At 51.1% G+C, this 26,377-nt stretch overlaps 2 protein-coding genes across 8 annotated transcripts in view; one reads left to right on the forward strand and one right to left on the reverse strand.

Annotated features, from left to right (window-relative positions):
- The window catches only part of ZC3H18 (zinc finger CCCH-type containing 18), a 41,999-nt gene extending 19,473 nt beyond the window's left edge, over nucleotides 1-22,526 (reverse strand). The window contains exons 1-11 of one of the 7 annotated variants that reach the window (XM_085071332.1): nucleotides 21,870-21,952; nucleotides 17,220-17,297; nucleotides 16,934-17,067; nucleotides 15,838-16,427; nucleotides 13,022-13,106; nucleotides 11,181-11,329; nucleotides 10,677-10,769; nucleotides 10,042-10,199; nucleotides 8,561-8,593; nucleotides 6,986-7,112; nucleotides 5,024-5,322 (exon numbers count right to left, since the gene is read on the reverse strand). In XM_085071332.1, the coding sequence (XP_084927458.1) occupies nucleotides 5,024-5,322; nucleotides 6,986-7,112; nucleotides 8,561-8,593; nucleotides 10,042-10,199; nucleotides 10,677-10,769; nucleotides 11,181-11,329; nucleotides 13,022-13,106; nucleotides 15,838-16,413 (1,520 nt within the window). In that variant the 5' untranslated portion in view covers nucleotides 16,414-16,427; nucleotides 16,934-17,067; nucleotides 17,220-17,297; nucleotides 21,870-21,952. Of the gene's footprint in view, nucleotides 1-5,023; nucleotides 5,323-6,985; nucleotides 7,113-8,560; nucleotides 8,594-10,041; nucleotides 10,200-10,676; nucleotides 10,770-11,180; nucleotides 11,330-13,021; nucleotides 13,107-15,837; nucleotides 16,428-16,933; nucleotides 17,068-17,219; nucleotides 17,298-21,869; nucleotides 21,953-22,359 lie in introns of those variants that run through there. The other 6 variants (XM_085071337.1, XM_085071330.1, XM_085071334.1 and 3 more) reach the window with 6 other exon arrangements.
- Nucleotides 22,527-23,365: 839 nt separating this feature from the next.
- CIDEC (cell death inducing DFFA like effector c) lies at nucleotides 23,366-25,452 on the forward strand. The gene is made up of 6 exons (XM_085071378.1): nucleotides 23,366-23,460; nucleotides 24,090-24,162; nucleotides 24,278-24,419; nucleotides 24,512-24,661; nucleotides 24,784-24,968; nucleotides 25,053-25,452. Exons 1-6 carry the CDS (start codon nucleotides 23,427-23,429, stop codon nucleotides 25,243-25,245), a joined length of 777 nt encoding a protein of 258 aa, XP_084927504.1. The 5' UTR covers nucleotides 23,366-23,426; the 3' UTR covers nucleotides 25,246-25,452.
- The last annotated feature ends 925 nt before the right edge of the window (nucleotides 25,453-26,377 follow it).

Below are 26,377 nucleotides of genomic sequence, written 5' to 3' on the forward strand. Positions count from 1 at the left end.
CACAGCTGTCTGCCCTGCCTGCTCCTCCTCCTGTGGCAGGACAAATGGGAACAAATGAAGGGTTTCTTTCAAGAAATGACTAAAACTTCCACATTGAAAATGAAGAGGAGCCAAAATCCACCATCCTCCCACAGCATCTTTATGCAGCAGGATGAGATGCCATCACTAAGCCCCCCAAAACTGAGTAACAGCTTTCACTCAGAGCCTCTACACCCAAAAAATAGGGAGCAAATCCTGCTGGCAGCACTGGGGACCAGCAGAAGCTCTCAGGAACACTTAGAATTAGAGATTCTTCCAAAAAAACGAGTTCAGTTGCTTTGTGGTGCACACACCACCATGAATCACTCCATTTGCATTCCCTTCTTTTTGCCACTCCTTTATCTAATCAAGCTCATTCCAACACTTTCTGACTTGCAAGCCCTGGATAACCTGCACCCATTGATTCCAGGGCCTGGGTTATCCTGCTCATTAATGAGCTCACTGATTAACAAAGTCAACTTGAACCAGCTTGGGAAAACAACACAAGGGTGAGCACGGCCATGGGATCACGTCACCTTTTGTCCCAGGAGGTGACACTGCAGGTGACACCTCAGGGGCAGCTGGGAAGAAGCTCAACACTCCTTGCAGGAAGGGTTTGATGAGGATTTATGATTTGCCCTTCCTGACTTTGCTTTCAGTTGTCAGAGGCACCACTCACGGGGTTATTTTGGTTTTTAATAGCTGGCTAAGTGCTCTCCATCAATAGGTTTTAGTCTGGATGGAGGGAACTTCCTTCCAAAAAAAGTGTGGTGTGTGCGATAATCACAGGATGGGCTGTCGGCACATTGCTCCTTCCTGGCACCTCCTAGGAACACCTCTGAGCACAACAGCCCCTCCTTCTCATCCTCATCCAACCTGGCATTGGTGTTACACGGAATTTGGGGTCCATATTGTGGGAATCACAGACTCACTGAGTTGGAAAAGACCTGAAGAGTCATCAAGTCCAACCTGTGACCAATGCCCACCTTGTGCCACATCCAGTCCTTCCTTGGACACCTCCAGGGATGGAGACTCCACCAGCTTCCTGGGCAGCCATTCCAATATCTGATCATTTTTTTCCAAGAAGAAATTCCTCCTGATGTCCAGACTGAGCCTCCCCTGGCACAACTGTTCCCTGGGATCCTGTCACTGGTCACAGGTCACTGCTGCCTCTCAGGAATGAACTCCTGCATCTCCCTCAGTGCTTTGGGAATACAACCACCAACAGGTCCCACAACACCGTGTTGCTTCATGAGCTCCTGGAACAACCAGATTTGCTCAGATGCCTGTGGGATAAAGGCCTATGGCAACAACAGAAAGGATTAAAGCAAATTACTTCAGTGTGTAGAGCCTCTGCCCCCAGCTAAGGGTCGGAACATCTTGCACTGCTCCAAGTTTCTTCAGAGGACATATTTCATGTCACTTCTTTATCCCTGAAAGGCTTTGCACAACAGGGAGCTCCACCGGCAAGACGGAGAGAAAAAGAAGGAATTTTGCACTCAGCAAAAATCAGGCCCAGCCTGGGGCATCAGAACTCGTTCTGGAGATGGGAGCAGGAGGACAGACAGCCAAGTTATCCCTCTAATTGATCATAAAGTGTCCTGGCTTGTTTGAGTGTTCGATGCCTGAGGAGGGAGGAGGAGGAGGAAGGGGAGGAACAGTTTTACCAGCAGTGCAATCTCAGATTTTTAACTTCTTGGAGTGCTCATTTTAAGCTTGGGAAAAAAACCCAACCCAAAGCACAAAGCAGCAATTGCACATTCACAGAATCATGGAATGGTTTGGGTTGGAAGTGACCTTAAAAAGCATCTCATTCCACCCCATGCCATGGGCAGAGACACCTCCCACTATCCCAGGTTGCTCCAGCCTGGCCTTGAACAGTGCCAGGGATCCAGGGACAGCCACAGCTTCTCTGGGCACCCTGTGCCAGGGCCTCCCCACCCTCACAGGGAGGAATTCCTCCCCAATATCCAATCTAAACCTCCTCTCTGTGCCTTTGAATCCATCTCCCCGCATCCTATCACTCCACGCTCTTGTTAGAAGTCCCTCTCTCTATTTCCTGTCAGCTCCCTTCAAGTACTGGAAGCCAATTTAGTGAGTTCCTTCAAAAAGTCCAATCCACATGTGACAATCCCATTGGAATCCAAGCATTGCAGCCTCTTCTTTCTTCCTGGCTATTTGCTGTTTGGGTTCTCTCATCCCTTGATTCTGTAGGCCCTGATTTGCTCCTTCCCTCCTCCAGCCTCCACCGACAGAGAGACCAGCCTCGACCTGGAATTACCAGGCAAATCAAGTGGCAAAGCTCACTGCTGCTTGCACAACCTCTGTGCAGCAGTGTCCCAACCTCTGTGGAGCAGTTTTCCAAGCTCATTAGCGAGCAGGGCTGTGTGGGCTCTGGAAGTGGCAGGAATGTTAACGGGCAGCTGTGGTGTGAGCCAGCCCAGAGAGGCTGGACCTGCCAAAAGCTGGGATCCAGCAATTAGGGAAAGCCCAGAGTCTATAAATAGAGTCACAGGTGAGTGCTGTGGCACTGCTGTGCATCCTGCTTCCCAGGAAATGCGTTGCAATGCCAGGAGTTTGACACGTTAAAAAGTCAATCTCAGGATGCCAAACTTGCCCCTCAGGAGCTATTTGGGGAAAAGGTGAGACAGCTCGAGCCACTGCACTGCCATGAGGAAGGTGGGCACAAAGTGACATGGGACACAGCCCAGAGCCAGGGCACAGCACCAGCAGGATGGGGATCCTGGGGAATGGCAAAGTGATGGATGAGGGATGTACCCTCCAAGGGAGAAGTTGGAATGATGCTTTCACTTGTTAAAAAGCTTTTTCAAAACTTGTTTCTGCAGGTTTGTTTTCCCCTCCAGACATCCAGGCACCTGTGGTGCTGTGGGAAGTGGTCATGGTGACATGGATGTCATCCACGGGAAATGAAGTGCCACGGCAGGGATGGGATGGGATGGGATGGGATGGGATAGGATGGGATGGGATGGGATGGGATGGGATGGGATGGGATGGGATGGAATAGATGGCTTTAAGGTCCCTTCCAATGTGGGCACCCAATGCCAGGGCCTCCCCACCCTCACAGGGAGAAATTCCTTCCCCATATCCCATCTAACGCTGCACTCTCTTCAGCTTAAGGCCATTTTCCTTCTCCTGTCACTCCACGTCCTTTGAAAATCCCTCGCCATAGCAAAAAAAAACCCAAACAAAAAAACCCCAACAAAAAAACCCCAAAAAAGCAAAGAGATGCATCAGAAACTAGATTTGAATGACCAACACTCATCTCCAGTAGTCTGTTCTGGGATACAAGAAGCATCCACAGCTCCCCTGTGCCAGAGGGAAGCAGGGAATGTGTATCCCCAGAATGCTGTCAATCCCATCTCTGGGCTCTCACAAGGTTTCATGGAATGAGAGATCCAACATTGGTGAGCACAGCCCCTGCTCCTACCCAGGCCCCTTTGGGCAGCCCAAACCCTCCCATCAAAGCCCTGCCCAGGACTCCAGGAGTGCCAAGGGAAGGAGCAGCCAGCCGGCTCAGCATGGGTCACGGTGACTGTCAGTGACTCATGACCCTGAGCTGCCAAGCAGGTGACATCACTTTCATTGACATCATCTCCATCCCGTGGATCTGGACAGGATCTGCCCCATCACCAAGCCAAGGAGAGCAGAAACCACCAGGCAATGTGGTAATTAAGGTGCACGAATCGTGGTTGTTAAGTGAAGATTGTAATTAAACGGAGCATGCAATTATGGTGGTGCTGTAACTGCTCTGGGCTGCTACTGCTCCTCCAGACCGTTCTGAAACTGTCACTTCCTCTTGGGAAAGAAGGTCAAAAATCACCTCTCCTTTCAGTAATGCAGATAAAAATTCCGGGTTGGATTCAAGACTAAGCCCTGTTCCCACCTGAAACCACCCAATTCCACGGGGAGCCTCATTCCTGGCATTCTTAGCCCTGCTCTTCATTGATCCAACTCTTCCTCATGCCCATCGTGTTTCACAGCTTCCTCCAGCGCAGAGGAACAACACAGACAGCAGGCAGCAGGAAAAGCTCCCACAAGCCTTGGGAAACAGCTTCCCTGCACCTCTCGTTGCCCTACACGTGTCTGTGTGTCCACATGATGCTCTCCACCTGCCACTCTTCCCAAGAAATTGTAAAGCAGTTTTCCTGGAGATCACAGAATCATTGGATGGGTTGGGTTGATAAGGACATTGAAGTTCATCTCATTCCACCCTCTGCCATGGCCAAGGACACTTTCCACTAGACCAGGGTGCTCCAAGCCCTGTCCAAGACATCCCTCAGAAGAAATGTGATGCTATTCCATGATTCTGAACCAAAAGAGGTTGGGACACGAGAATTTCCCATCAGACAAGTTCCACATTCCACTGGGATATTGATCCAGAGCTGTACAAACACATCTCAGTCAGAGGAGGCTGGGAAGGCAGGGTACGTAAATCATTGACAGAGAAACAACACAGAAATCACATTCCTGGACTTTCAGTCTGTCTGGTTCCATTTTCTCTTTCACACACGTCAGAAACAGGATTTTTAGAAACAAAGAGCAGTCAGAGGCAACAAACCTGACTCTGCAATGCAATTCCACTGAGCAGAGACATTCTGAGGACAACTCCTTTACCTTTTCCTTTTGGAGCTACACTTAATAAATCTCCAGATACTTTTGCTATCCACAAACTCCCAAAGCAGCCCTGGCTTTTGTGGCAGAGATTTGTCAAGGCCTTAAAGAGAATCACCACAGAGCTCACAGGGAATCAACCTGCAGAGCCCCTCATCCTCCTGAACTCTTCTCCAGCCTGAAGGGAAGAGGAACGAACTGAACATCTCCACACCACAGGACAGACACTCTTTCAGGGCCACACTGTCACCCTCGCTGTGATGTTTTAGCTCCACTTAGTGGCCACAAAGCTCATTAACTACTACTCAGTCACAACCAGCAGGATCTTCACTCCCACGAGCCGCAGCAACTCCCAGTCCCAGCCAACACTTACCTGGGGAGCAGCGGGGAGCGAGGCTTTGGCTTGTCCTTGTCCTTGTCGCGCTCCCTGTCCCTGTCGCGGTCCCTGTCGCGGTCACGGTCTCTGTGCTGCCTGTCCTTCTCGTCCCTCTTCACTCGCTCCCTCTCCCGTTCCCACTCTTCTTTCCGCCGCTGCCGCTCCTTGTCGCGCTCCCGCTCCCGTTCCCGCTCGCGCTCCCGCTGGCGCCGCTCCCGCTCCCGCTCGCGCTCCCTCTCCCGCTCCCGCTCCCGCTGTCTGGTCTCTCTTTCCCTCTCCCGCTCTCGCTCTCTTTCCTTGAAAAAAAGAAGGGAGAAACCGTTGTGATGCTGTGGGAACGGCTGCCAGTAAAGCGGGCTGCAAGTGTTGGACTGGCAGGAGTTACATCCACCCTCCCACATCAAAGGATTGAGATCAGTAATCTGCAGATCAATAACCTGCAGATCAATAATCTGGAGATCAATAATGTGAATCCACACACATCACATACACACAGCAAGCACAAACACAGCATCATATCCAACACAACTGTTGTTTTCAAAGGCAACACTCAGGCTAACTTGGTTTATTAAACTATTAAACTTATTAAATAAATGTATTGATGTTTGCAGGTCTTTCCTCTCGTTGCTAATTGTTTTTATAACCGGCTAATTAACTTTGTAAATGAACAGCATGAAAATAATTGGTGATGTGCGGCCACAGTGAGGCCCAGGCTCCTGTCTGGGCACTACTTATACAAAAACCAAGAATTTAGAGCAAAGGAAAAGCTACTTTTGAAAGGATTTGACGGAAAGTACTGAAAAACACCCCCTGAGCAGGACTGGTTTGATCACCGCTCCAGAGGCACAAAGTCTACATGAGGGCAAAAGGAAGAGAAGGGAAAGGGTTCAGAGCCTTGTTTTCATCCAGATCTATTTTTGGTGCAACACCATCCCACTGCTCCTTTCCTGTGCCTCAATCCCCCTGTGCAGCTCCACCAGCACTGCACAGGCTGGAGCCTCTGCTGGTACCCACAGCACACCTCCCCACATCCAATCCTTTCCTTCCCAAGAATTAACAGGGAAACCTCTCCTCAGCCAGGCTGTTTCCTGGAAATGTTTCCTCCCTCTCCAGGATGTCCAAGAATGGCAGCAGAAGTGGCTGCAAGCACTGCTCAACTGCCTTGAACACCAAGGAGCAGCCCAGGAGCACCAGGAGGAACCACTAACCAGCACCCAGCACCACACCATGGTCACCACTGACCATGTCCCCAGGCACCACATCCATGTGGTTTTTTGAACACTTCCAGGGATGGGGACTACACAGCTCTCCTGGGCAGCTGTTCCAATGCTTTACAACCTTTCCATGAAATAATTTTCCTAATAATCTAATCATCTTCTGGTGCAACCTGAGGCTGTTCCCTTTCATCCTGTTCCCTGTTCCCTGGGTGCAGAGCCTGACCCCCCCGCAGCTGTCTCCTCCTGTCAGGAGCTGTGGAGAGTGAGAATGTCCCTCCTGATCCCCCTTTTCTCCAGGCTGAGCCCCTCCATCTCCCTCAGAAGTTCTCCAGCCCTTTCCCAGCTCCATCCCTTCCCTGGACACACTCCAGCCCCTCAAGGTCTGTCCTGGAGGAGCCCAAACCTGACCAGAATTGCAGGTGTGGCCTCAGCAGTGCCAGCACAGGGACAATCCCTGTGGCCACACCAGGGCTGCACCAGCCAGGTGCCAGTGGCCTTTTCAGCCCATTAACCAGCACTCCAGCTCCTTTTCCATCAGGCAGCTTCCCAGCCTCATTCCCAAGCCTGAAGTGCTGTTTTTGCCCTCATGATGGTGGAACAGAACACCCTCCCCTCCCCTCCCATCCAGTGTGCTCTGTGCCATAACTAAGCCAAGATGAACTATTGGAAAAGTCCTTTTTCAAGCCCAGAAGAACCTGGAAGAAAGCTGGGAAGGAGAAGCAGGGAAGGGAGGGGGGATTACCTTACTTACTCTGTAGTTACGGTAGGGATCGGGGTCTGTGTACTGAACCCTGAAATTCTCATACTGCCCACCACGCCAGAACCGTTCTATTTCATAGTCATAATAGGGATCTGAATAGGGATCAAGCCTACAATGAAAAACAGGGAATGTTAGAGAGGGAAATGGCACCTTGGCACCACAAAAACTAATTGTTCTAGGTCAGCTCAGTCACTGTGACAGGAAAACCAAGTCCAATGGAGCAGGGCTGTACAGAGAGGTTTATTTTCTACACAGCCCAACCAGACAGCCTTTTTAAAGTGAGGCTTATCAGAGAAAAGCACAAACCTTTCTTGATAAACACCATAAAAAGAGCTACCGAAAATTCAGCCTTCAGATCAATGCGGTGAAAACACAGAATTGCTTTTGAGAGCTTCTTCCAAAGGGCTGCAAAGGGAGCAGGACGTGTTTTGCCTCATTGATTGAGAGCTGGGATTTCTGTCCACACCTCCACAGCTCACCCCAAACACCTTCAGGAGTGGAAGGGATGGAGATGTCCCAGTTCCCTGCCCCTGGAATGATGGGTTCATCCCAGAGCCACCAGGGCAGGACAGGAACTCTGCCTCTACACCTGGAATTTCCAAGGAATGAAGGCACCACTTCTCCAGCTGATATTCTCCAGTGGGAATCAGCTGCTGGCCCACACAAAGCAAAACTAGGGATTTTTGGGGAGGAAAAGGATTGAAACCCCACCCTCCTTAATTCTGTTTCCTCCAGCTCCTGATTTCTGTTAACATTGTTTGATGCTTTTGATTCCCCAACTCAACATCCAACCACCTGGAGTGCAAATATCAGATCCACTGGAAAGATGGGGAGGTGGGAATAGGAAACTTCCAGGGCCACAGAGGAGTTGGTGGCAGAGCTAGGATTATAAAGCAAAAGCTCCCAAATTCTAGATTATTCATAATGAGACTGATTTCCAACAAAAAAAAAAAAAAAAAAGGAATAAAGGGCCACTTTTTGCATTTTAAAAGTGCCAAATAACCTAAACCAGGCTAAGATTAGATGCTGCCCTGTGAGTCAAGTGGTATCTGCATTTCTTCCAGTGCATTTTAATAATTTAAGATTTCTATTTTGGACTGAAGCAGTAAGCCAAGGGAAGGAGAATCAGGGAATCTTGACTAGGGATGCAGCAACAAACTCCTGATGCCAACCCAAAACCAGCCTGGATTCAGTGACATCAGGTGTTCAAAGAGACAGAGAAAAATCTCAAGCCACGCCAGAAAGGATACTCTATTTTTTCACACAGCCTCAAGCCCAAATTTTCCCTTCCTATAATACCAGTAGAATTTTTTTTTTAATTTCAAAGAGGAACACTGCTGTGCATTTAGATAATTCAGTGCTTAAATCCTTAGAAAATAAATTTGTATCACCCCAAAATAATCCAATATATCCCTTGAGCCAACAACCTGCCCAGCTGGTGGGACAGTGGTTGGTCTGTGGCCTCGGAAGTTTGAGGAAATGCAATGGAAAAAAAATAAAAAGAAAAGGAATATTTTCTTACAATTGCAACAGTACTGGAATCAAAGACCTGCTTACCCATAGTTAATGTTTTCTTTGATGTCCACCTCCCTATAGTTATTCAAAAAAGAAAAAGGGATTCATGAACTATTGAGACAACTCCACATGTCACAAGACAGTGCTGAAAGCATTTTCCACATCCCAGCTGCACTTCCAGGGCTCAGTTGGCTGCAAAGTGTCCAACTGGGCAATAAAATGTGTGTGGGGGAGAAAAATCAACATTTTCTAGAGTTTACAGCAGCAGGAGCTTCGTAACTTTTCCCTTCACACCCAATGAAGATATTTTAATGCCACAGCCTGCTTGCACATCCTGGAATTTTCAGGAATTCCAGTTGTTGGATGACTTCTGTTTAACACTGGCTGTGTGCAATACATTTTTTTCTTGACTAGATGAAAACCAGGCCTGTACTTAACAACTCCTACATCACAGAGGCCCAAAATGCTGCTGGTGGATTTTATAGGACAGTCATAAAATAAAGTTAATGTATGAACAGCCTCCAGAACATTGGGGATAAACCCCAGGTACCTCTCAGAGGAACAGAAGGCCAACATCCAGAGCTAATTAAACTCTGGAAAATAAGAATATTTTAAAAATTTCTTTTCTTTCGGGCTGCAGAACTGAAGACAGGTTTGTTTTTTTTTTTTTCTTTTTTAAATTAGGGAAAGGAATTGCACTGCAGAGCGAATCAAAGAATTTTGAACAAAAGCTTAATTTACTCCTTTTCAGAGTTTTTTTTGTAATTCATCCACTCTAAAACAGACAGAACCAAGCCATGCAAACCCTCTGGGAGTGGAAATATTTCCATAATCTGTCCATGTAGGAATAACAGAGGATGCACCAGCAAGGAGAGATGGATCCAGCTCTATTCCTGCAGAATACAAGTCTCTTCCCCAAAAATTCTCTTCCCATTCCTTTTCTCGGCTTGAGAACTACTAAACAACTTCCCAGAGCTGGGGCTGAGGTCTCCAACATTTTAAATTTCACCTCTTGAAAAAAACCAATCACCTGAACACTTAAACTGAGGGTGCTTGTTCTGGCCAGGTAGCAGCTTTGCTTCTGCCCAGTGCCCAGGTGATGTGGCACCAGTTAAGGTGTTTGCTCAAACCAGCTGCTGCCCCAGAGCAAAGGGAGCCCCAGCTGGGGCCAAGCAGCTCAATATGCTCCAACTCTGCAGCCTCAGCTTGAATATTGTTCAATCCTCAGGGCTGGGATGAGAGAAAAAAGAGGGGAAAAAGCTGGAAGAATGCAGAGGTGTGCGGGAGAAGAATTCCAAGGAGATTGAAGGCAGGAAGGGCTAAAGGAAACTGGGAGGGGAGGTGGGGTTGAACTGGAGCGAGCAGAGGCGCCTCAAGGTTTTAACTTCCTGCCTAATGGATGCTGTTCCCACGTTTTGAGGTGAGCATCCCCTCAGTCTGGAGGAACAAATTAACCCAGGACAGCCTCCCTGCAGTGAGTTCCCACCCAGCTATCCCTGCAGCAAACCCAGAGTGCCTCTTACGCTGGGTCTCGGACGTCTCGGGTGATGCGATAATTCCAGTCGCGGAAAAACTCGTTCTCCTTGTCGAATTCCCGCTCGTCCTCTCCGATGGTCACAGTGAATCTTTTCTCCTCAAAGTCAGGCTCCTGCTCTTTTCTCATGGTTGCTTTTTTTAATACCTGTCAGAACGAAAACAGAGTGAGGAGGGGAAGTTCCTGGGGTAGGGAGAAATTGGAATATTAGAAATTCTGCACTTGGGAGAAGCCTTTCAGCTAAAGCATCTTCCTCCCTTAGGATTATGGATTTTTCCTGATTAATTCCCTATTCCATCAGCTCAGAACAGCAGGAAACAGAAGTTTCCCCCCACTGGAGAAACAGGTAGTGAACTTGGATCAGGTTAAGGTTTTGCTTTGTGGAGGGCTGGACTTGAGGGCCACAAATTCCCAGTATTTTTTAATGATGGAAAAATTAAAAATGAAACCCCCCAAACTGGGATGTGAGCTCCCCTTAGCTGTCTAACAGCTGTGATGCACAGCACATAATTAATATGTTAAAAGGCAAAAGGAAGAGAGAAACAGCAAGACACTCATGCTCCAAAAGGAGCTTTTCCAGTGGATTTTGGAGGCAGCCAGGGACTCCCTGAGGAAGGAATTTACCTCTTTAGCATGCCGGAGTCCTCTCTCCCAGGCACTTTCTGTTGGAGGGTCTGGAGGAGGTGGAGGTAAGATTTCATCAACCACTGGTCCTCCCTGGTGGAAAGGTGAGGAGAGAAGACACTTGAGTTAATTTTAAATACAAAGTCATGCTTTGTAAAGTTACCACAGAGGATCTTCAGATCCTCCAGAGATGCCTCAGCAGGATATAAGCTGGGAAACTGTGGAAAATTATCCCCCTCTACTGGCAACTCCAAGATCACCACATAAAAATCACGAATACAATCGTGGATTTAATTTTGCTGAGGTATTTGCCAAAAAAAAAAAAAAAAGGAAAAAAATTACAAAATCATGGAGTGGTTTGGGTTGGAAGGACCTTTGAAGCTCATCTTGTTCCAGTGGGAGGAACACTTTCCACTAGCCCAGGTTCTCCAAGCCCACCTGGAACCCTTCCAGGGATGGGGAAGGTGCTGCAGAAGCCATAAATGCACAGGAAAGATTCCATACCCAGGGGTTGGCTGGCATCAGCGGGTGAGGGCCGATGGGAGGGGCACCGTTGGGGGAGAAGGGCTCAGGTTTGGAGATCAAGGAGTAATTTCCTTTGTCGTTCACTCCGGGGTGGATAAAGCGACAGTTCATGCCCCAGGTGCAGTGCCCTGTGGGAATACACTGCTGTTAGATCCCTGCTTTCCATCAGCAAGCATCACTTCAGCCCCACAACCATGAGAAACCCCCAAAGCGTTTAAAATCTGTCAAGGAATAAGGTTGTTTGAGATGTTTGATTTTTGCTCTCTCTGACTGGGTTGGGATTTACCTGTTTTTATACACAAGGGGAGACACTTGTCACCCTCCATCTGCCAGAGGGGACAAACAGATCCAGACACAGATGGAGGAATGTACAAGAGCCTTACTCTGGTGGGAGAAGGGAGGGACACACACTGTTAATTAAATGCAGGAATAAGCCTCATTTGTTCATGACAAACATTTCCAATTAGGAGCTTTGCATTTCCCAGAAAACCTGAGAGCAAAGCAAGCACCAGAGTGCATCCCAAACACACAGTGGTGAGGCAGGGAATAGAATCATGGAATGGTTTGGGTTGGAAGGGCCTTAAAGATCACCCAGTTCCAACTTTTTGCTGTCCCAGGTTGCTCCAAGCCCTGTCCAGCCTGGCCTTGGACACTTCCAGGGATCCAGGGGCAGCCACAGCTTCTCTGGGAACCTGTGCTAGGGCCTGGCCACCCTCCCAGGGCAGGATTTCATCCCAATATGCATCTATCCCTGCCCTCTGGCAGTGCCTGAGCACCAAGTGCAGGGGCTGAGATCACCTTCCCCTGACACAACTCCTCAGGGACAGCAAGGACAACATCCCAAATATCCTCCTGGGCCCAGGTGAGCAGCACTTCCCCTCCCCAGTGCCAGCAGCAGCACCATTCCCTGAATCCAAGCACAGATCCTGAACTCTGCCCCTGGCAAACATTCCCAGCTGCCCGAGGTGTGCTTCACGTTAGAACCTCAGAACAAACAGCTCTCCCTGCCCTGGGATCTCCCTGTGCCCCCATGGCACCAACCCCTCCGTGCCAGGGAAAAGGCTCCAGCTGTGCCACAGGAACACATGCAGGAAGGCAAGGGTGGGATATCTGAGTGCCACAGCTCTGGAAAGCCCCACGCTGCACTGAGGCAGGGAATGGAGGCTCCACCCTGCTCCCCACCCTCCTGCTCACTTCACATTTTCAGCAGTTGTCTCGAGGGAGATTGGCAATAAAAGGAAATAAATGAACAAACATTGAGTGAGGTGAGTGAAGCTGCAGGAAGTGGATGAGAGCTGTAATCAGGTTAAATAAGGAAAGTTGTATAAAAAGTGAACACAGAAAATTGCAGGATAGTTTAAGACAGTTGTTGTGCACGAAGTTTGGGAAGTGTGTTACTGAGAAGAATTGCAAAAAGAATAGAATCATGGGATGGTTTGGGATTTCAAAGCACATCTCATTCCATCCCCTGCCTTGGACAGGACACTTCCACTATCCCAGGTTGCTCCAAGCCTCATCCAGCCTGGCCTTGAACTCTTCCAGGGATCCAGGGGCAGCCACAACCTCTGTTTTATTCCAAAAAACTCTGCAAGTTTTCCTTTATTTGCTTCCTCCAGGCTCACCACGCTCAGGGTAAAACCCTTTTTGTGTAGTGACTCCATGAAAATTCATCTTTGGCCAGCAAGGAACAGGAAGGTGATGCTGAGGCCACCTGGGGCAGAGTTTATCATGTAACAGCAGCTTAATGGGGAGAAAAAAAAAACCCAAACAAGAGCAATTGCAGCACCTTTGGTCCCTCCCACATCCCAGAGGGTCCTTACCTTTCATGAAGAAGCGGCAGGTGGGCCGTGGCCTCACCTTCCTGTCGTTGGGGTCTTTAACTTCTCCCTCTTCCAAGTCATCATCCTGGAACAGACAACAAAGCTGACATTTCTGTGTGGGGCATTCCCTGCAGGACCTGACATTTCCCAATCTGCTCAAACATCAGTCACTGAGAACCACCCTGGGGCAAAAACCACAGGAGAAAAACAAGATCAGGTTACAACAAAAACCTCAGAGCACCTTCACAGTGTGCTGCTCCCAACAGGGAGATACAGAAGGTTTTGTGTTTCAAAGGTACCTGTAAAAGCACCTTCCTCCATCCCAGGTTGCTCCAAGCCCTGTCCAGCCTGGCCTTGGACACTGCCAGGGATCCAGGGGCAGCCACAGCTTCTCTGGGCAGGAGGAATTCCTTCCCAATATCCCCCCTAATCCTGCTGATTTAAAGCCATTCCACCTCCTTCTATCACTCCATACCCTTGTCCAAAGTCCCTCTCTAGGGACAATCTCACACATGAACTTTTCAGGATAATTCCAACATATTTCTTTCTAGTCTTCTCCAGCAACACCTTCCCTTCTACTCCTCAGCTCCACACAGGAGTGGTGAACCAGCTCAAACAAAGCTCTGCATCCTCCCCAGAGACTGAAAGGAATACATTCTGGGAGCAGGAGGTTGCCCCAAGATTAAGAAATAACAGCCAGGAAACACTTCCAGAAGGATGTTAATGGAACTTTCAAGTACCAGCATTTGCTTTTGTTCTCCAGAAAAAAACCAAAAAACCAAAACAACCACAAAACCTTTCCATGGCTTTGTTAGCTGCACCTGGAAAGCCAAATGGAACTGAAAGGAGTTCATCCATCTGGGGATGCAGAAGGCAAAGGCACAAATGACCAGAGAGGTGTCAGAGGTATCTGGCCAGGAAACCAGGATTTTATCCTAAAAGACATCCTGGTTTTTCCCTCTCTCTGCCTCCATTTCCCTATTTTCAGCACGTGAAACGTGAGGGAGCATCTGGATGGGCCTTTCCTCTGCCTGGCAACAGCAGCTTTCTGTGTGGAAAAGATGAGGAAAATTCCCTCCTTTGATCCACTGAGCAGCTGGGAAAAAGGAAAAAGCCACCACTTGGCTGTAGACAAACAAAGCAGAGAGAGAGGTGGGTTAGGAGCCTCTCCTGCTGCATTCCTGAGCCAGACAGGGAGAGCTCCCCTCAACAGCAAGGATTTAAAAGCCTACACTTATATTCCAATTAAAATTTGCATTAATATTCCCCTCCCTCCACACCAGCAGCCTGAAAGCAGAAGAAAATGCAGAGATTGAAGTTTTTCCCCAAAGCTGGGGTTGGCTTTCAGTGCTGCCTGAATGGAGAACCAGCTCCACTCTGCTGCTTTCAAAAGAGCTGTGTGAAGTCTGGAACAAAAGGGGAAGTATTTATTTCTGTGAGGTCTCCTTGGAATCAGGCAGCTGGGAATGCTGTTATGAGTTAATGTATGAAAACCAGGGTACAGATTCATCTTGTGCTTTGTAAGGAGAGCTCCCAAGAATGCCTCAGGCTCCAAAGGAGAGCATTCATATTTTAATCAAGGAGCAGGCATGGAGTCAGGACTCCAGGAATTTTTTTTTTCACCCCATAACGTGCTGGAATTCCTTCTAAGTGAATCAGAAATACACAAAACCTTTGGAAAACACGTGTTGAACAAAATCACCTGCCAGGATGGGCACGAGGAAGACAAATTACAGCATTTTTTTTTTTAAGCAATTAAACTTGTCAAAGAGTTATGAAGAGTAAAAAAAGATACCAAATATGATTCTTTAATAAAAAGGGAGGAGGAGGAAGCTCCTGTGGCCAGGTCAGATCCACAGGAATGGGGCCTGGAAGGACACAACATCTCCCCATCTCAGCTGAGGAGCCCCACCAGTGATCCTATCCACACTCCAGTGCTTCCTTGCCTGTTCCCTGGATACTCCCACAGCCCAGCCCAGCTGTGCAGGTGGAATTTTGGAATGGGGACTCAGCCCAGGTGCTCTGGACCTGCAATTTCCCTTTGCAGTGCTTTGCACTCCCACTGTTGGGAGTCAATTCCAGACCAAACCACAGGAGGTTTTTGCTGGAATTATTTTCCTGTGTTTTCTCCACGAAAAAAAGAGGGAAACTGCTATTAAGCTGCATGAAACAGCTGCTGCTCTGCAGAGCTCCCTACTGAACACAAACATGGATAAAGATGAGATTTTCCCTAATCCCCACTGCAATTAAACCCCGTTTTGCCTTTTTCTGAAGAGCTGTGCTTGTTCAGGGCTGTGAAACACTGCACATCCCTCACCCCATCCCCAAACCAGCCTTGGGCATTTTCCAGAAATCCCAGCACCTCCCCTTCCTCTTCCACACACCCAGATGCTGCTGGAGCCCCACAAACCAGGATGAGGGTTTCCCACACACAGCTGATGGTGTGAGAACCACAGCCACCCTCCAGCACCAGCCCATTGATCTGAACAGCCCCTGGACACCTAATCCATGGGATTTGCTGTCAGCATCATTCCCAAGGCCTCCAGGAGCTGAGGCAGAGCAGTTTGTTAAAGCACTGGAGCATTGCCATACTGAGAGGGAACAGAGCTCATTTGGGATGGCTCTGGCACTAAGTTTTGGTTCAGCACGTGGCACCAGAGGCCCCAAACCCCGAGATCCTCCATGCTGTAGCCTTACCTCCAGGGAAAAGGGTGTTCCTTGCACACTGGGGACACAGATATTCCCATCAGGAGGAGGAAGGAATTGCAATGGGAGAACTCTGAACCCCCACAGGGCTCTGCCCACCTCCTACTTACATCGATTTCTCCATCATCAATTTCTCCATCATCTTCTTCTTTCTTCTTCTCCTTGAGGGGATCCTGCCCATCCTTCTCATCATCACTTTTGCTGCTGGATTTTTTCTCATCTTCAGGGGCATCATCTCCTTTCTCCTCCTCCTCATCATCCTCCCCAGCAGCTTTCTCCCCATCCTCCTCCGCAGCAGCAGCACTGGGTTCCTCGGGAACCTCCTCATCATAGTCCAGCTCGTGCTCATCCAGCTCCCTGGTGACAGAGGACACTTCCAGGTCATTTGTCCTGTCTTCCTCCTCTCCCTTGCGGGGCCGAGGGCTCTTCAGCTCCACGCTGTGCTCGTTGGATTCCTGCGATTTGGCCTCGCTCAGCCGATCCTCCTCATCCGAGTGGTTCTCCTCTTCCCCGCGGCTCAGGGCCCTGACTGCATCCTCCTCCTCGCCCAGCAGGCTCCCCTGGCCACCCTCCCCATCGAGTTCCCGCTCGGAGCCGCTCTCCTTCAGGACCTCCTCATCGGAGAGCTGCTTGTCCTCTTCCTCAGGAGAGCAGGGGTTTCGCTCCGGGCTGTCGGAAACGTCCATCAGTACCCGAGAGTCTGAGGGGAGACAAGAGCTCTGGTTATGGGGAGCAAACTGGGAAATTGGGGAAGGTTCACCCTGATAACCTGCTCTGTGCTCTGCCTTGCTAGAGCAAGTTGTTTGAATTCCTGAGAGGCCCTGAGGAACACAATTTAATGAGTGGCATCCCTGCCCATGGTGGAGGTTTGGAATGAGAGGAGCTTTGAGGTCTCCTCCAACCCAAATCTGGGATTCCATGGATTCAATATGGTTTCTCATAGATCCTCCAAGAGGGAAACAGAAATTTTAAACACAAAGAAATGACTGAGACAGTATTGTCTCTGATTAGAGCGTGCTACTCTTCACATAGAATGATGGACCTTGAGGTTGGGATTTCACAAAATCCCAAACCAGTTTGGGTTGGAAGAGATCATAAAGATCCTGTTCCACCCCTGCCATGGCAGGGACACCTTCCACTATTCCAGGCTGCTCCAACCTGGCCTTGGACACTTCCAGGGATCCAGGGACAGCCACAGCTTCTCACCTGAGTGGGGCAGAACCCTCAGTAAAGACCCAAAATTCCTTCAAGGCAGCAGATCCACTTCCTAACTGTCTGTATGGAGAATTTTGCTGGAAGATGTCTAAACATGTGCTTGGGAGAAGTTAAAAATCCCATGTCTGCTGAATATAAGTCCAATAAATACAACAGAAAAAGGCAAGGTGCAAAGCACAGAAAAAAGGCAGAAAAAAAAAGGCAGAAAAAAAAAGCCAGCCCATACATTTATTTATTTTAGTCCAGAAACAAAAACCCCATAAATCATAGAACTGACCCGGAACTGGCTGAGCTGTCCCTTCCTAGGCAGGTGATTGGTTCTCATCTACACAAAAGCTCTTGTGCATTAAAAACCCTAAAGAAAACCCACTGAGCTACAAATCATCTTCATTTTAATATGTCCCACGTTTCACTCCAGCTGCTCCCAGGTATGACATCCCTGCAAGTTCATTTTGTGCAGCCACAAAAACATGGCATAAATGATCAGAGTTTTACCTGATATTTCTAAGACCCTTGGAGCAGAAATTTGACAAATGTCAGACTCTGGTTGCTCCTTTAAACACACCCAGCAATCCATCATGAAATCAGAGTTTATTAATCTTTTATTAAGCTGCTACCTCACCTTTTCCTGAGACTTTCCCCAGTTTCTCCTGCTGCTTTTGCAGAGGGAAGGTGATTTCCCACCCAAGAGCCACACAGACACACCAAACACTGCCTCAAGTAAAGCAAATTGAGCTTTCCCAGCACCTGAACCCCAAACCTTTTGGTAATGAACAGAATCTGCAGCAAACTCTCAAGATTAAAGTCCCACTCCAGCAAATCCTGTCTGCAGAGGAGTTAAAACCAAGAAATAAATTCAAACCACTCCCAGAAGCGCCTTAAGCTGCATTTTAGGACTAGCTGTACTCTCCTCAAGCCCTGCTGACTTCAGTTAATTGATAAACACAAGATGATCTCAACATCAGCAGGGCCCAGAGCAGCAGAAAATCCACACTTTGAGCTTCTTCTCAGCTCCTCTGCACATCTGAAGTTGGTTGCTGCTCTCCAGCAAAGTTCTGATTTCCCTGGCAAGGTCAAACCCAAATGAAAAGGCAGAAGTTTCCTCCTGGAGACAACAGCTCTGAGCAGCTCCCCAGGATGGATCTGAAGCAAATCATCTTATTGAGCACATCAAGCCTGATGCTGAGCTCATAAATTCCTGCACAAATCGTTATTGGCTTTCAGAGGCAGCTCAGAGCAGGGATTTTAATTGCCCAAGTGCCTGAGAAGTGACTTTGTGTGAACACAGAGGTCAGGCTGCAGAGGCCACCAGAAATATAAAAGCTGCCAGGGGCACAGGGAGTCAGGAAATTTGTTTTCTGATTTCTTGCAAATAAGCAGCACCCAAAAAAAAAAAAGGTATTTAAGTGAAGCAAATGGCTTTTTGTGTTTGACATGGAGACCTTTGGAGGGATGGGAGGAAACAAATATGTTCTGATGGTGAGGAATATAAAACATTGACCTCCACAGCAGCTATTAAAGCTCTTATAAAACTCCAGAGCATCCAGCAGTTGTAATAATTTCCTATTAATTTCCATCAGCAGAAATGATAAGAAACACAATAAATGATGGCCCAAGAGAAAGGTTCACAAAACCCAGGCAGGGTGGGGATTTTGGGGTGTTTTTCCTTGGATTCAGGGAACAACAGGTTTCACTTTGATCACAGGTTTTGCATCCTCCCTGCTGCCTCTCCCCACGTTTAATTCCTCCATCACTTCCTATTCCAAATTATTTTGGGGAGAACCCCAGCCCAGCCAATCTCCAAGGGCTGTTATTCCAAGATTCCCCCAAACCAACGAAGATTGAGTTGGCATCAATCCTAACCTGGCATGGAAATGCCCCAAAACAAAGCCAAGATGTCCAAAGGTAAAATCAGCAGCAGGAAAAAAAAAATTGAGAGGTGGAAATTAAATGGAAAACTATTTAATGATGGAACAAAACAATCAGTTTAATTCCAGTTTGAATTGTTGTCTTAGAATAATCTGCAAATCAGTTTTTTCCCAATCTCTGGAATCCTACAGGGTTTTTGGGTTTTTTTGAGGTAGTTTTTACCTGCAAATCACAAATTTTGGAGGTGTTTTTTAGGGGTTGCATGGGGGTTTTGTACATTGGGGTTTTTTTTATTACTTTCTGCTCTCCTTTAATTAAACACAAAGACAAATATCACAAAAAGCTGAGAAAAATAACCACAAGGAAGTATTTGAAATCAAGCAGAAAGCCCCAGGTTTCACCCCTCCCTCATCACAAACTTGACTTTTTTTGGGCCTTAAAACTAAGCCAGTTTCCTCCTGATTCAAAACCAGCTATAAAAGCAAAAAATTAACTCCTAACCCGCAGATAAGATTGTTTGACTTGCAGCTCAGGCAAGAAGCAGGGATGTATTAGTGCTTCTCACTGAGCAGCCTTTTGTCTTTAAAAAAATCTTGAAAATTCAGGCAAAGCTGCCTTTGGTCCCAGCTGCACAACTATTTCTGTTCCAAAATTGGCTCCATTTGCTCAAAGTGTGTCAAATATTCCTTTCCTGGGGAAAACCAGGAGCAGCCCAGGGCACTGGGAATTCCATCCAGGCTCACAAACCTCTCCTGTTTCCAGGCTAAACAAGCTGGGACAGCCTTTCCACAGGGAGGTTTGGGAGTAAATGTGAGAAATAAAGTGCATTTTCAGGCAAAAAAAAGTGTTTTCCCTGGCTCTGGAATGACTTGGGAATGCCTCAGTGAGGTGAAAGCCTCTTCAAAGCAGGTTTTCAGGGGAGAAATTGAGGATGTGGCAGCAGAACTTCCCAGCCACCCTCCCTCAGGGAGCAGGTGACACTTGATGGCCCCACAGGTGGAGCAAGGCTTTCCCTCCAGTTGTTCCCTCTGGATTCTGGAAACATTTCAAATTACACATTTCCCCCACTAAAAATCAGATGAGAAAATTGTGGAGATGCTACAGAAATTGAAATTCATCTGCTTCACTTCCTTTATAACATATTTTTATCAAAGCTTAGGGATATCCAAGATTTTTTTTAACTCCAAGCACTGAGATTAAGCAGCCTTGACAAAGGGAGAGAAAAGCTCTTTGCTACTTAAGTTGCTTTTTAAAACTCCACTTCCATCTCGCCAGTCAATTCCCAGGATACATTTGAAATAATATTCTGAACCTCACACTTTTCTCAGTTGATTTGTCCAAGGCCAGAGGAGTCAGAGCTGGAATTCTTAACCAGCAGCTCCTTTTGCAAAAATCAGGCCAAACTTCCTCTTTTTTTGTTAATTAAACAGCACCAAAAGGTGCAAAATTAAGAAGGAAGAAATTCCAGCCAGGCACTGAGTACCTATAAAAACCCAGAGCTTGGCAGAGCCATCAGCTTCAGCCTTAAAATCCTACAAATTTTCATGGATATGAAGAGTCAAGTGCATTCCCAACTTCTGTCCCTCTCACAGCCCTGGAGCAGCTCACAGGACAGATGGGAAGGAAAGAAGAGAGGAAGATTTTTCCTTCAAGCTGAAATCTTTTGGATAAAAAGATAAAAATCTCACTTCCTAAAAGCCAATCAGCTCCATGAAACATGAAAATATTCCTGTGAACCACATCCATGAAATCCAGGGGTTAAAGCAGAGCAGAAAAATTCTGGAGCAGAGGCTAAGTGCAGGCAGGAACAGTGAGGGAGCTGAGGAAAGTGAATGGGAATAAATAGTGCTGACAGGACAGGTGAGGGGAGAAAGGCAGCACAAAAAAAGATTTAGGGAACAAAGCACTGGAAAAACAGAGGCAAAGCAGAAATGAAGGGCAGGAAGCAACATGGGGAAAACACAGAAGAGCAGCGACAGCAGGAGAAGGAAATTAAATGCCTCAGGATCCAGGAAAGGTGAAACTCAGAACACTGAAAGGGTGAACCTGTGTGCAGAACAGAAGGGAAGTACCCAGCCCTGCCTTGATTGGAATTCTGGTCATTAACAGGGTTAATTAACCACAATTCTCATTTCTCTGCCATCCTCAGAGAGCTCCAAGGTGGAGGATGCCCAGGAAATGGAGCAGGGAACCCTTTAATGCCCCAAACTCAGCTGCCTGGGGGGATCAGTTTGCTGGTGAGAGGCATTTCCAGGAGCTGGGATTGAAGCAGAGCTCCAACTGGGAATGTTCCCCATGGTTTTGTATTGGGAACCTGAAGGGAAAAGCAGCTGGAGTTTGTTTTCACAGCACAGCTCATTTTCCTATTGCTCCTTCCTGCAGCTCCTCCCCAGCAAACGCTGAGTTTGAGTTCTCAGTGTCTCAGGAAGGAAAAAACACTCAGGTTATACCTGAATCCTGCAGGATTTGGGGATAATCCCACTCAAAGGGCTGATTTTACTCAGATATTCAATCAGCAGTTTGGCAAAGAGCTGTCCTGATAAACTGGAACCCTTTTCCTGAATCCAGGCAAACCTCAGGAAGAAAGAATTCCACACCCTGAAGGTGCTGCTCTTGCTATAGCTCTGAGGAGACTCACCTCAGGACTGACCCTACAGGGGATGGACCCCAAAACCATTCAGGACTGACCCTACAGGGGATGGACCCCAAAACCATTCAGGACTGACCCTACAGGGGATGGACCCCAAAACCATTCAGGGCTGACCCCATTGGGGATGGACCCCAAACCCACCTCAGGACTGACCCTGCAGTGGATGGACCCCAAAACCATTCAGAATTGACCCTACAGGGGATGGACCCCAAAACCATTCAGGACTGACCCTACAGGGGATGGACCCCAAATCCACCTCAGAACTGACCCTACAGGGGATGGACCCCAAACCCACCTCAGAACTGACCCCCGGGCTGATGGGTCTCAAACCCACCTCAGAAGTGTCCCCCACACGCAGCTGATGTTGCTGCAGGTTGCCCGGTTTGTGTCCCCCCGTGCCCCCCTCACCTCCGAGGCTCTCCTGCCAGGCTGGGCTCCTCTGCTGTGCCCCCCGGGCCGCGCCTGCTGGCGCTGTCGCTGTTGCCACTGCCTGCGGACGGGGGACAGTCAGAGCCACCTGCACGCTGGGCTCTGTCCCGCCCGCCCACCAGCCGCGCTGACACCCAGCTGTCCCCCAGCACCCACCGCAACCCGCGGCTCCCCCCAAGCCGGAGGCACCGCTTCCCATTCATTCCCCCGCAGCACAGGGGGGCGTTCATTGATTCCCCGCTCTGCCATCCCCAAATGCCCTCCAGGCTCCCGCCGCCCCCCCGAGCCCCGTTTAGCGGCGCGCCGGGCGCTCTCGTCCCCTCCTCGCCCCCCATCCCGGCCGCCCCCCGGGCTGCCCGCCCTGCCCCTCTCCCGGTTCGCCCCCGCCCCGCGCTGCCGCTCCCCCCGCCGGGCCCGGCCCAACCCCCCTCCCGGCCGCTAGGCCGCGGCGGCGCGGGCGGCGCCTCACCGGTGTCGGGGGGCGGCGGGGGCCCGGCGCGGTGCGGGGCGCGGCGGGGGCGGGCCGGGGGCGGCGGGGGCCGGCGGGGCCGGCGGGGCGGCGGCGGCAGAGCGGGACGGGGCGGCGGAGCGGCCTCTACTCGCGGCGGCGCAGGGCGGCCATGGCGTGACGTCATCCGCGCGCGACGGGCCCCGGCGCGAGGCGGGCGGGAGGTGGGGGGGGGCAGTGGAAGCGCGCGCTCTTGGCTCCCCCCGCGTGCCCCGCGCGCGCCTCAGGGGGGCCGCTCTTAAAGGGGCCGCGCGGTGTGCGCACAGGTGAACACGGGTGAACACAGGTGAACACGGGTGAACACAGGTGAACACGGGTGAACACGGGTGAACACGGGTGAACACGGGTGAACACGGGTGAACACGGGTGAACACAGGTGAACAGGGCGGGGAGGGGTGTGCGGGAGCGCACGGGAGCACGTGCAGGGGCAGGGACGCGCATGGCTCCTCGCACACCCAGGGCCGCACAGATGTGCGCGGGGCACGCGATGTGCAGATCCAGATGTGCACAGCTTACACACACACACAGGGACGGAGCACGCGTGTGGCACAGAGTCTGGGAATATTGAGGGTGGAAGGGAGCTCTGGAGATCACCCAGCCCAGGGCATGGTCACCCGCAGCAGGTGACACAGGGACATGTCCAGGTGGCTTTGGGATGTCTCCAGAGAGGGAGATTCGCTGCTCTCCCTGGGCAGCTGCTCAGCGCTCTGCACCTCCATGGGAAGAGCTTCTTCCTCATGTTGAGAGAGAGCTCGTGGTTTGGTTTCTGCCCGCTGCTCCTCGTCCTGTCACTGCACCACTGAGCAGAGCCTGGCACTGTCCTCTGTCACCCCTTGGAGACATTTATACGGATTGGTGACATCCCCTCAGCATTCCCTGCCCCACACTGCCCATGCCCAGCTCCCGCAGTGTCACCTCCCCAGGGAGATGCTCCAGATGCCCCAGTTGGGCTGGGCTGGGGCGGCAGGGGGTGTGCCCGGGGGAGGAGTCCCTCTGACAGGTATATAACGTGGGTGAAGCGGCTGGGGATGAGCCCGGGAGAAGAACTGGTGTCTGCTGGAGGTGAGGGAATGGGGAATGGGGAATGGGGAATGGGGAATGGGGAATGGGGAATGGGGAATGGGGAATGGGGAATGGGGAATGGGGAATGGGGAATGGGATTGCTCCACTGGACCCTCCATGAGGCTCCTGGCTGGAGCTATCCCTGGATCAGCAGGACTGGCGGTGCTCCCATGGGCGTCCCTGACTCCCAAAGTCCTGGTTGCTCTCTCCGAGGCCCCAGAGCACGGGCACAGCCCGGGGCTGCTGTCTCACCTTTGCTCCAGCGCTGACTCAGGCTCCCACGTGTCCCTTTACGCAAGAGCCCTGCTGGCAGGGGACTCTGGCCGGGTGGCCACCGCTGGCCTAGCCCTGGCCAAAGGGCAGGACCAGCCCCTGTAAAGACAGCAGTGCTGCAGCCCAGCCTGGAATTGCCAGTGGGAAGATCTCACAGAGCAGAGAAGAGCCCAAAGTGCCGGTGGAAAGATCTCCTGGAGCAGGCAGGAGCTGAAAGGAGTGGAAGATCTCCTGGAGCAGGCAGGAGCTCACTGCCAGTGGGAAGATCTGGAGCAGACAAGAGCTGAAAGGAGTGGAAGGCGCTGGTGGGAACAGGTCTTCAGTGGACAGGAGCTGACAGTCCTTCCTCCCCACAGGCTGCTCTGTGCTCCTGGAGAAGATGGATTACGCCAAATCCCTGAGCCAGCGCCTGGCTGCCCCTGTCTCCAAGTAAGTGCCGTGCAGCCCCTGTCCCCAGGGTGGGGGACATCCCCTCCGAGCCCTCCCTGCTGCCGGGGCATGGTGCTGGCTCTCAGCACACCCCAATCCCTCTCTCCCTCCCCAGATGTGTGTCGGCCAGTGCCTCCATGACCCAGCAGCTGCTGGCAGGCCCAGCGCCGTCACCCCGGCCCTTCCGCGTGTGCAACTGTGACCGCAGCCTGCGCAAGGGCGTCATGGCCCCGAGCCTCGCCGAGCTGCTGCGCCAGGTCTGTCTGTCTATCTGCCCAGGCTCTGTCTCTCTGGCCGGGGGCTGTCCCCAGCCCTGTCCCCAGCCCCGCTCACCCCAGCCCCGTTGCAGGCTCAGAGCGCCCTGGCCCTGCCGGCCCCCATCGCGCTGGTGCTGGATGAGGATGGCACCGCGGTGGAGACAGAGTCCTTCTTCCGGACACTGGAGGAGGGCACGGCCCTGATGGCCCTGAGCAAGGGGCAGACCTGGGCTGCCCCCAAGGTGAGGAGACCCCTGACAGGTGGGAGGCTGGTTTGCTTCATCTACGCCCTGCTGGGATCAGTGGGGAGGTGGGACTGGGAGGGTGGGGTGCACTGGGTGATAGCAGTCCTGCTCTTCCTTAGAAACCTGGCTACCAGGTGAGCCTGTCCCGCAAGCCCCCGCGCAGGATCGACGTCGCCTGCGTCACCTTCGACCTGTACAAGACCCACCCCAAGGACCTGGGCTGCCTCAACGTCAAAGCCACCCTGTATGGCACCTACAGCATGTCCTACGACCTGCGCTGCTACGGCGCCCGGCGCCTGATGAAGTGAGTGTGGGGTGTTGGGGACACTGGGACTGGGGACACTGCCCAGCCTTGCTGTGGGGTGCTGACCCCTCTCTCCCTGTCCAGGGAAGCCCTGCGCTGGACGCTGTTCACCATGCAGGCCACGGGCCACGTCCTGCTGGGCACCTCGTGCTACATGCAGCAGCTCCTGGATGCCACCGAGGAGGAGCAGAAGGAAGAGGAGAAGAACTCAGTGCCCCTCCAGAACCTCCTGCCCCGCAGCCTCCCCGCCCTGCCCTACAGGAAGATGCTGCAGTGAGGGCTGGGTGACCTGTCCTGTCCCCTCCCCTGTCCCCCCAACCCTCGGGGGTCCCAGCACCCCGCTAGGTCAATGCCTGGGCAGAGGCTGCCGTGGTGCCTGGCACAGCCTCTCCTCCCACTCCTCCGGCTGAGTGTGGCCACATCTGCTCTGGAATAGCTGCTGCTCTGTAAATATATTTATTTAAGTAAAGGTCTCCTGAATTCAGCTGTGTCTTGTGTCATCTTTGTGGGGAGGGGGGGACAGGACACTCAGCCCTTGCACTACTTGGCACTCTGAGCTGGTGATGTAAGAGGTGCGAGGAGGGAACCTGTTGCAAGCGCTTCCCCAGGGGAGCTGCTGCCTTCATCCTCCTCCTCCTCCCTGGCACCAGAGCCTGGCTCCCACCCCCTGGCACAGAGCCGAGATCCTCCTGGCACTGCAGCCAACCCCAACAAGGTGATGGGGCAAACCCCAAACCCCCATGCCTGTTCTTGCCACATTTAGAGGGATGAAAGCTTTCCCTGCTCCTGGTGCCCAACTGTGCAGGGCTGGCACAGAGGGACAGCCCTCATGCCCTGAAGGGGGTGTTGCAGTCCCTGGGGTCCCCAGCCCCCTTGGCAGCCCGGGGCAGGGGGAGTTGCTGTGCCCACCCTAGCCTTGCACAACCCTGGCCTGGCCACATCCATGGGGATCACAAAGGCCTGGCAGCTCCAGGGATACCAGCTGGGAAACAAACAGAGCTGGGGGCACTGGGTTCCTGTGAGCTGGCCCCTGGGGACTGACCCTGAGTCCAGAAGGATCCTGGAGCACAATCCCTGCCAGACAGGGTGGGAGGGAGGGGAACAACCCACTGCCCACCTGTGCTGGATGGGAAACACTGGGATAAGCCGTGGGGAAGTGAGAACCCACACTCTGGGGGTCCTTAGGGCCAAACCCCCCCTGTCACAGTGTGGGGGACACCTGACCTGAGCCACACTCATCTGGGCATCCACGGCAGGGTCTGGAACTGCAGCGCAGCAACTCCTCCTGTGGCAGAGACCTGAGCCCCAGCCAGGGCTTGGGGGGTTTAATTAGCCTGATAATTAATGAGTCATCAGCACCAGCTGAGCCCCATGTGGGAGCAGCCGCTTTGCCCCATGGCACACACGTG

This window comes from Lichenostomus cassidix, chromosome 11, assembly GCF_008360975.1.
Source record: "Lichenostomus cassidix isolate B80296 chromosome 11, HeHo_3.0, whole genome shotgun sequence".
In the NCBI taxonomy this organism is placed as follows: domain Eukaryota; kingdom Metazoa; phylum Chordata; class Aves; order Passeriformes; family Meliphagidae; genus Lichenostomus; species Lichenostomus cassidix.

Excerpts from the sequence above, each read along its gene's own strand:
- CIDEC (XM_085071378.1), top strand. The coding sequence starts at position 23,427 with ATGAGCCCGGGAGAAGAACTGGTGTCTGCTGGAG. Across the intron at positions 24,163-24,277 it reads CTGGCTGCCCCTGTCTCCAA|ATGTGTGTCGGCCAGTGCCT; the intron begins GTAAGTGCCGTG and ends CTCCCTCCCCAG. Across the intron at positions 24,969-25,052 it reads GGCGCCCGGCGCCTGATGAA|GGAAGCCCTGCGCTGGACGC; the intron begins GTGAGTGTGGGG and ends CTCCCTGTCCAG.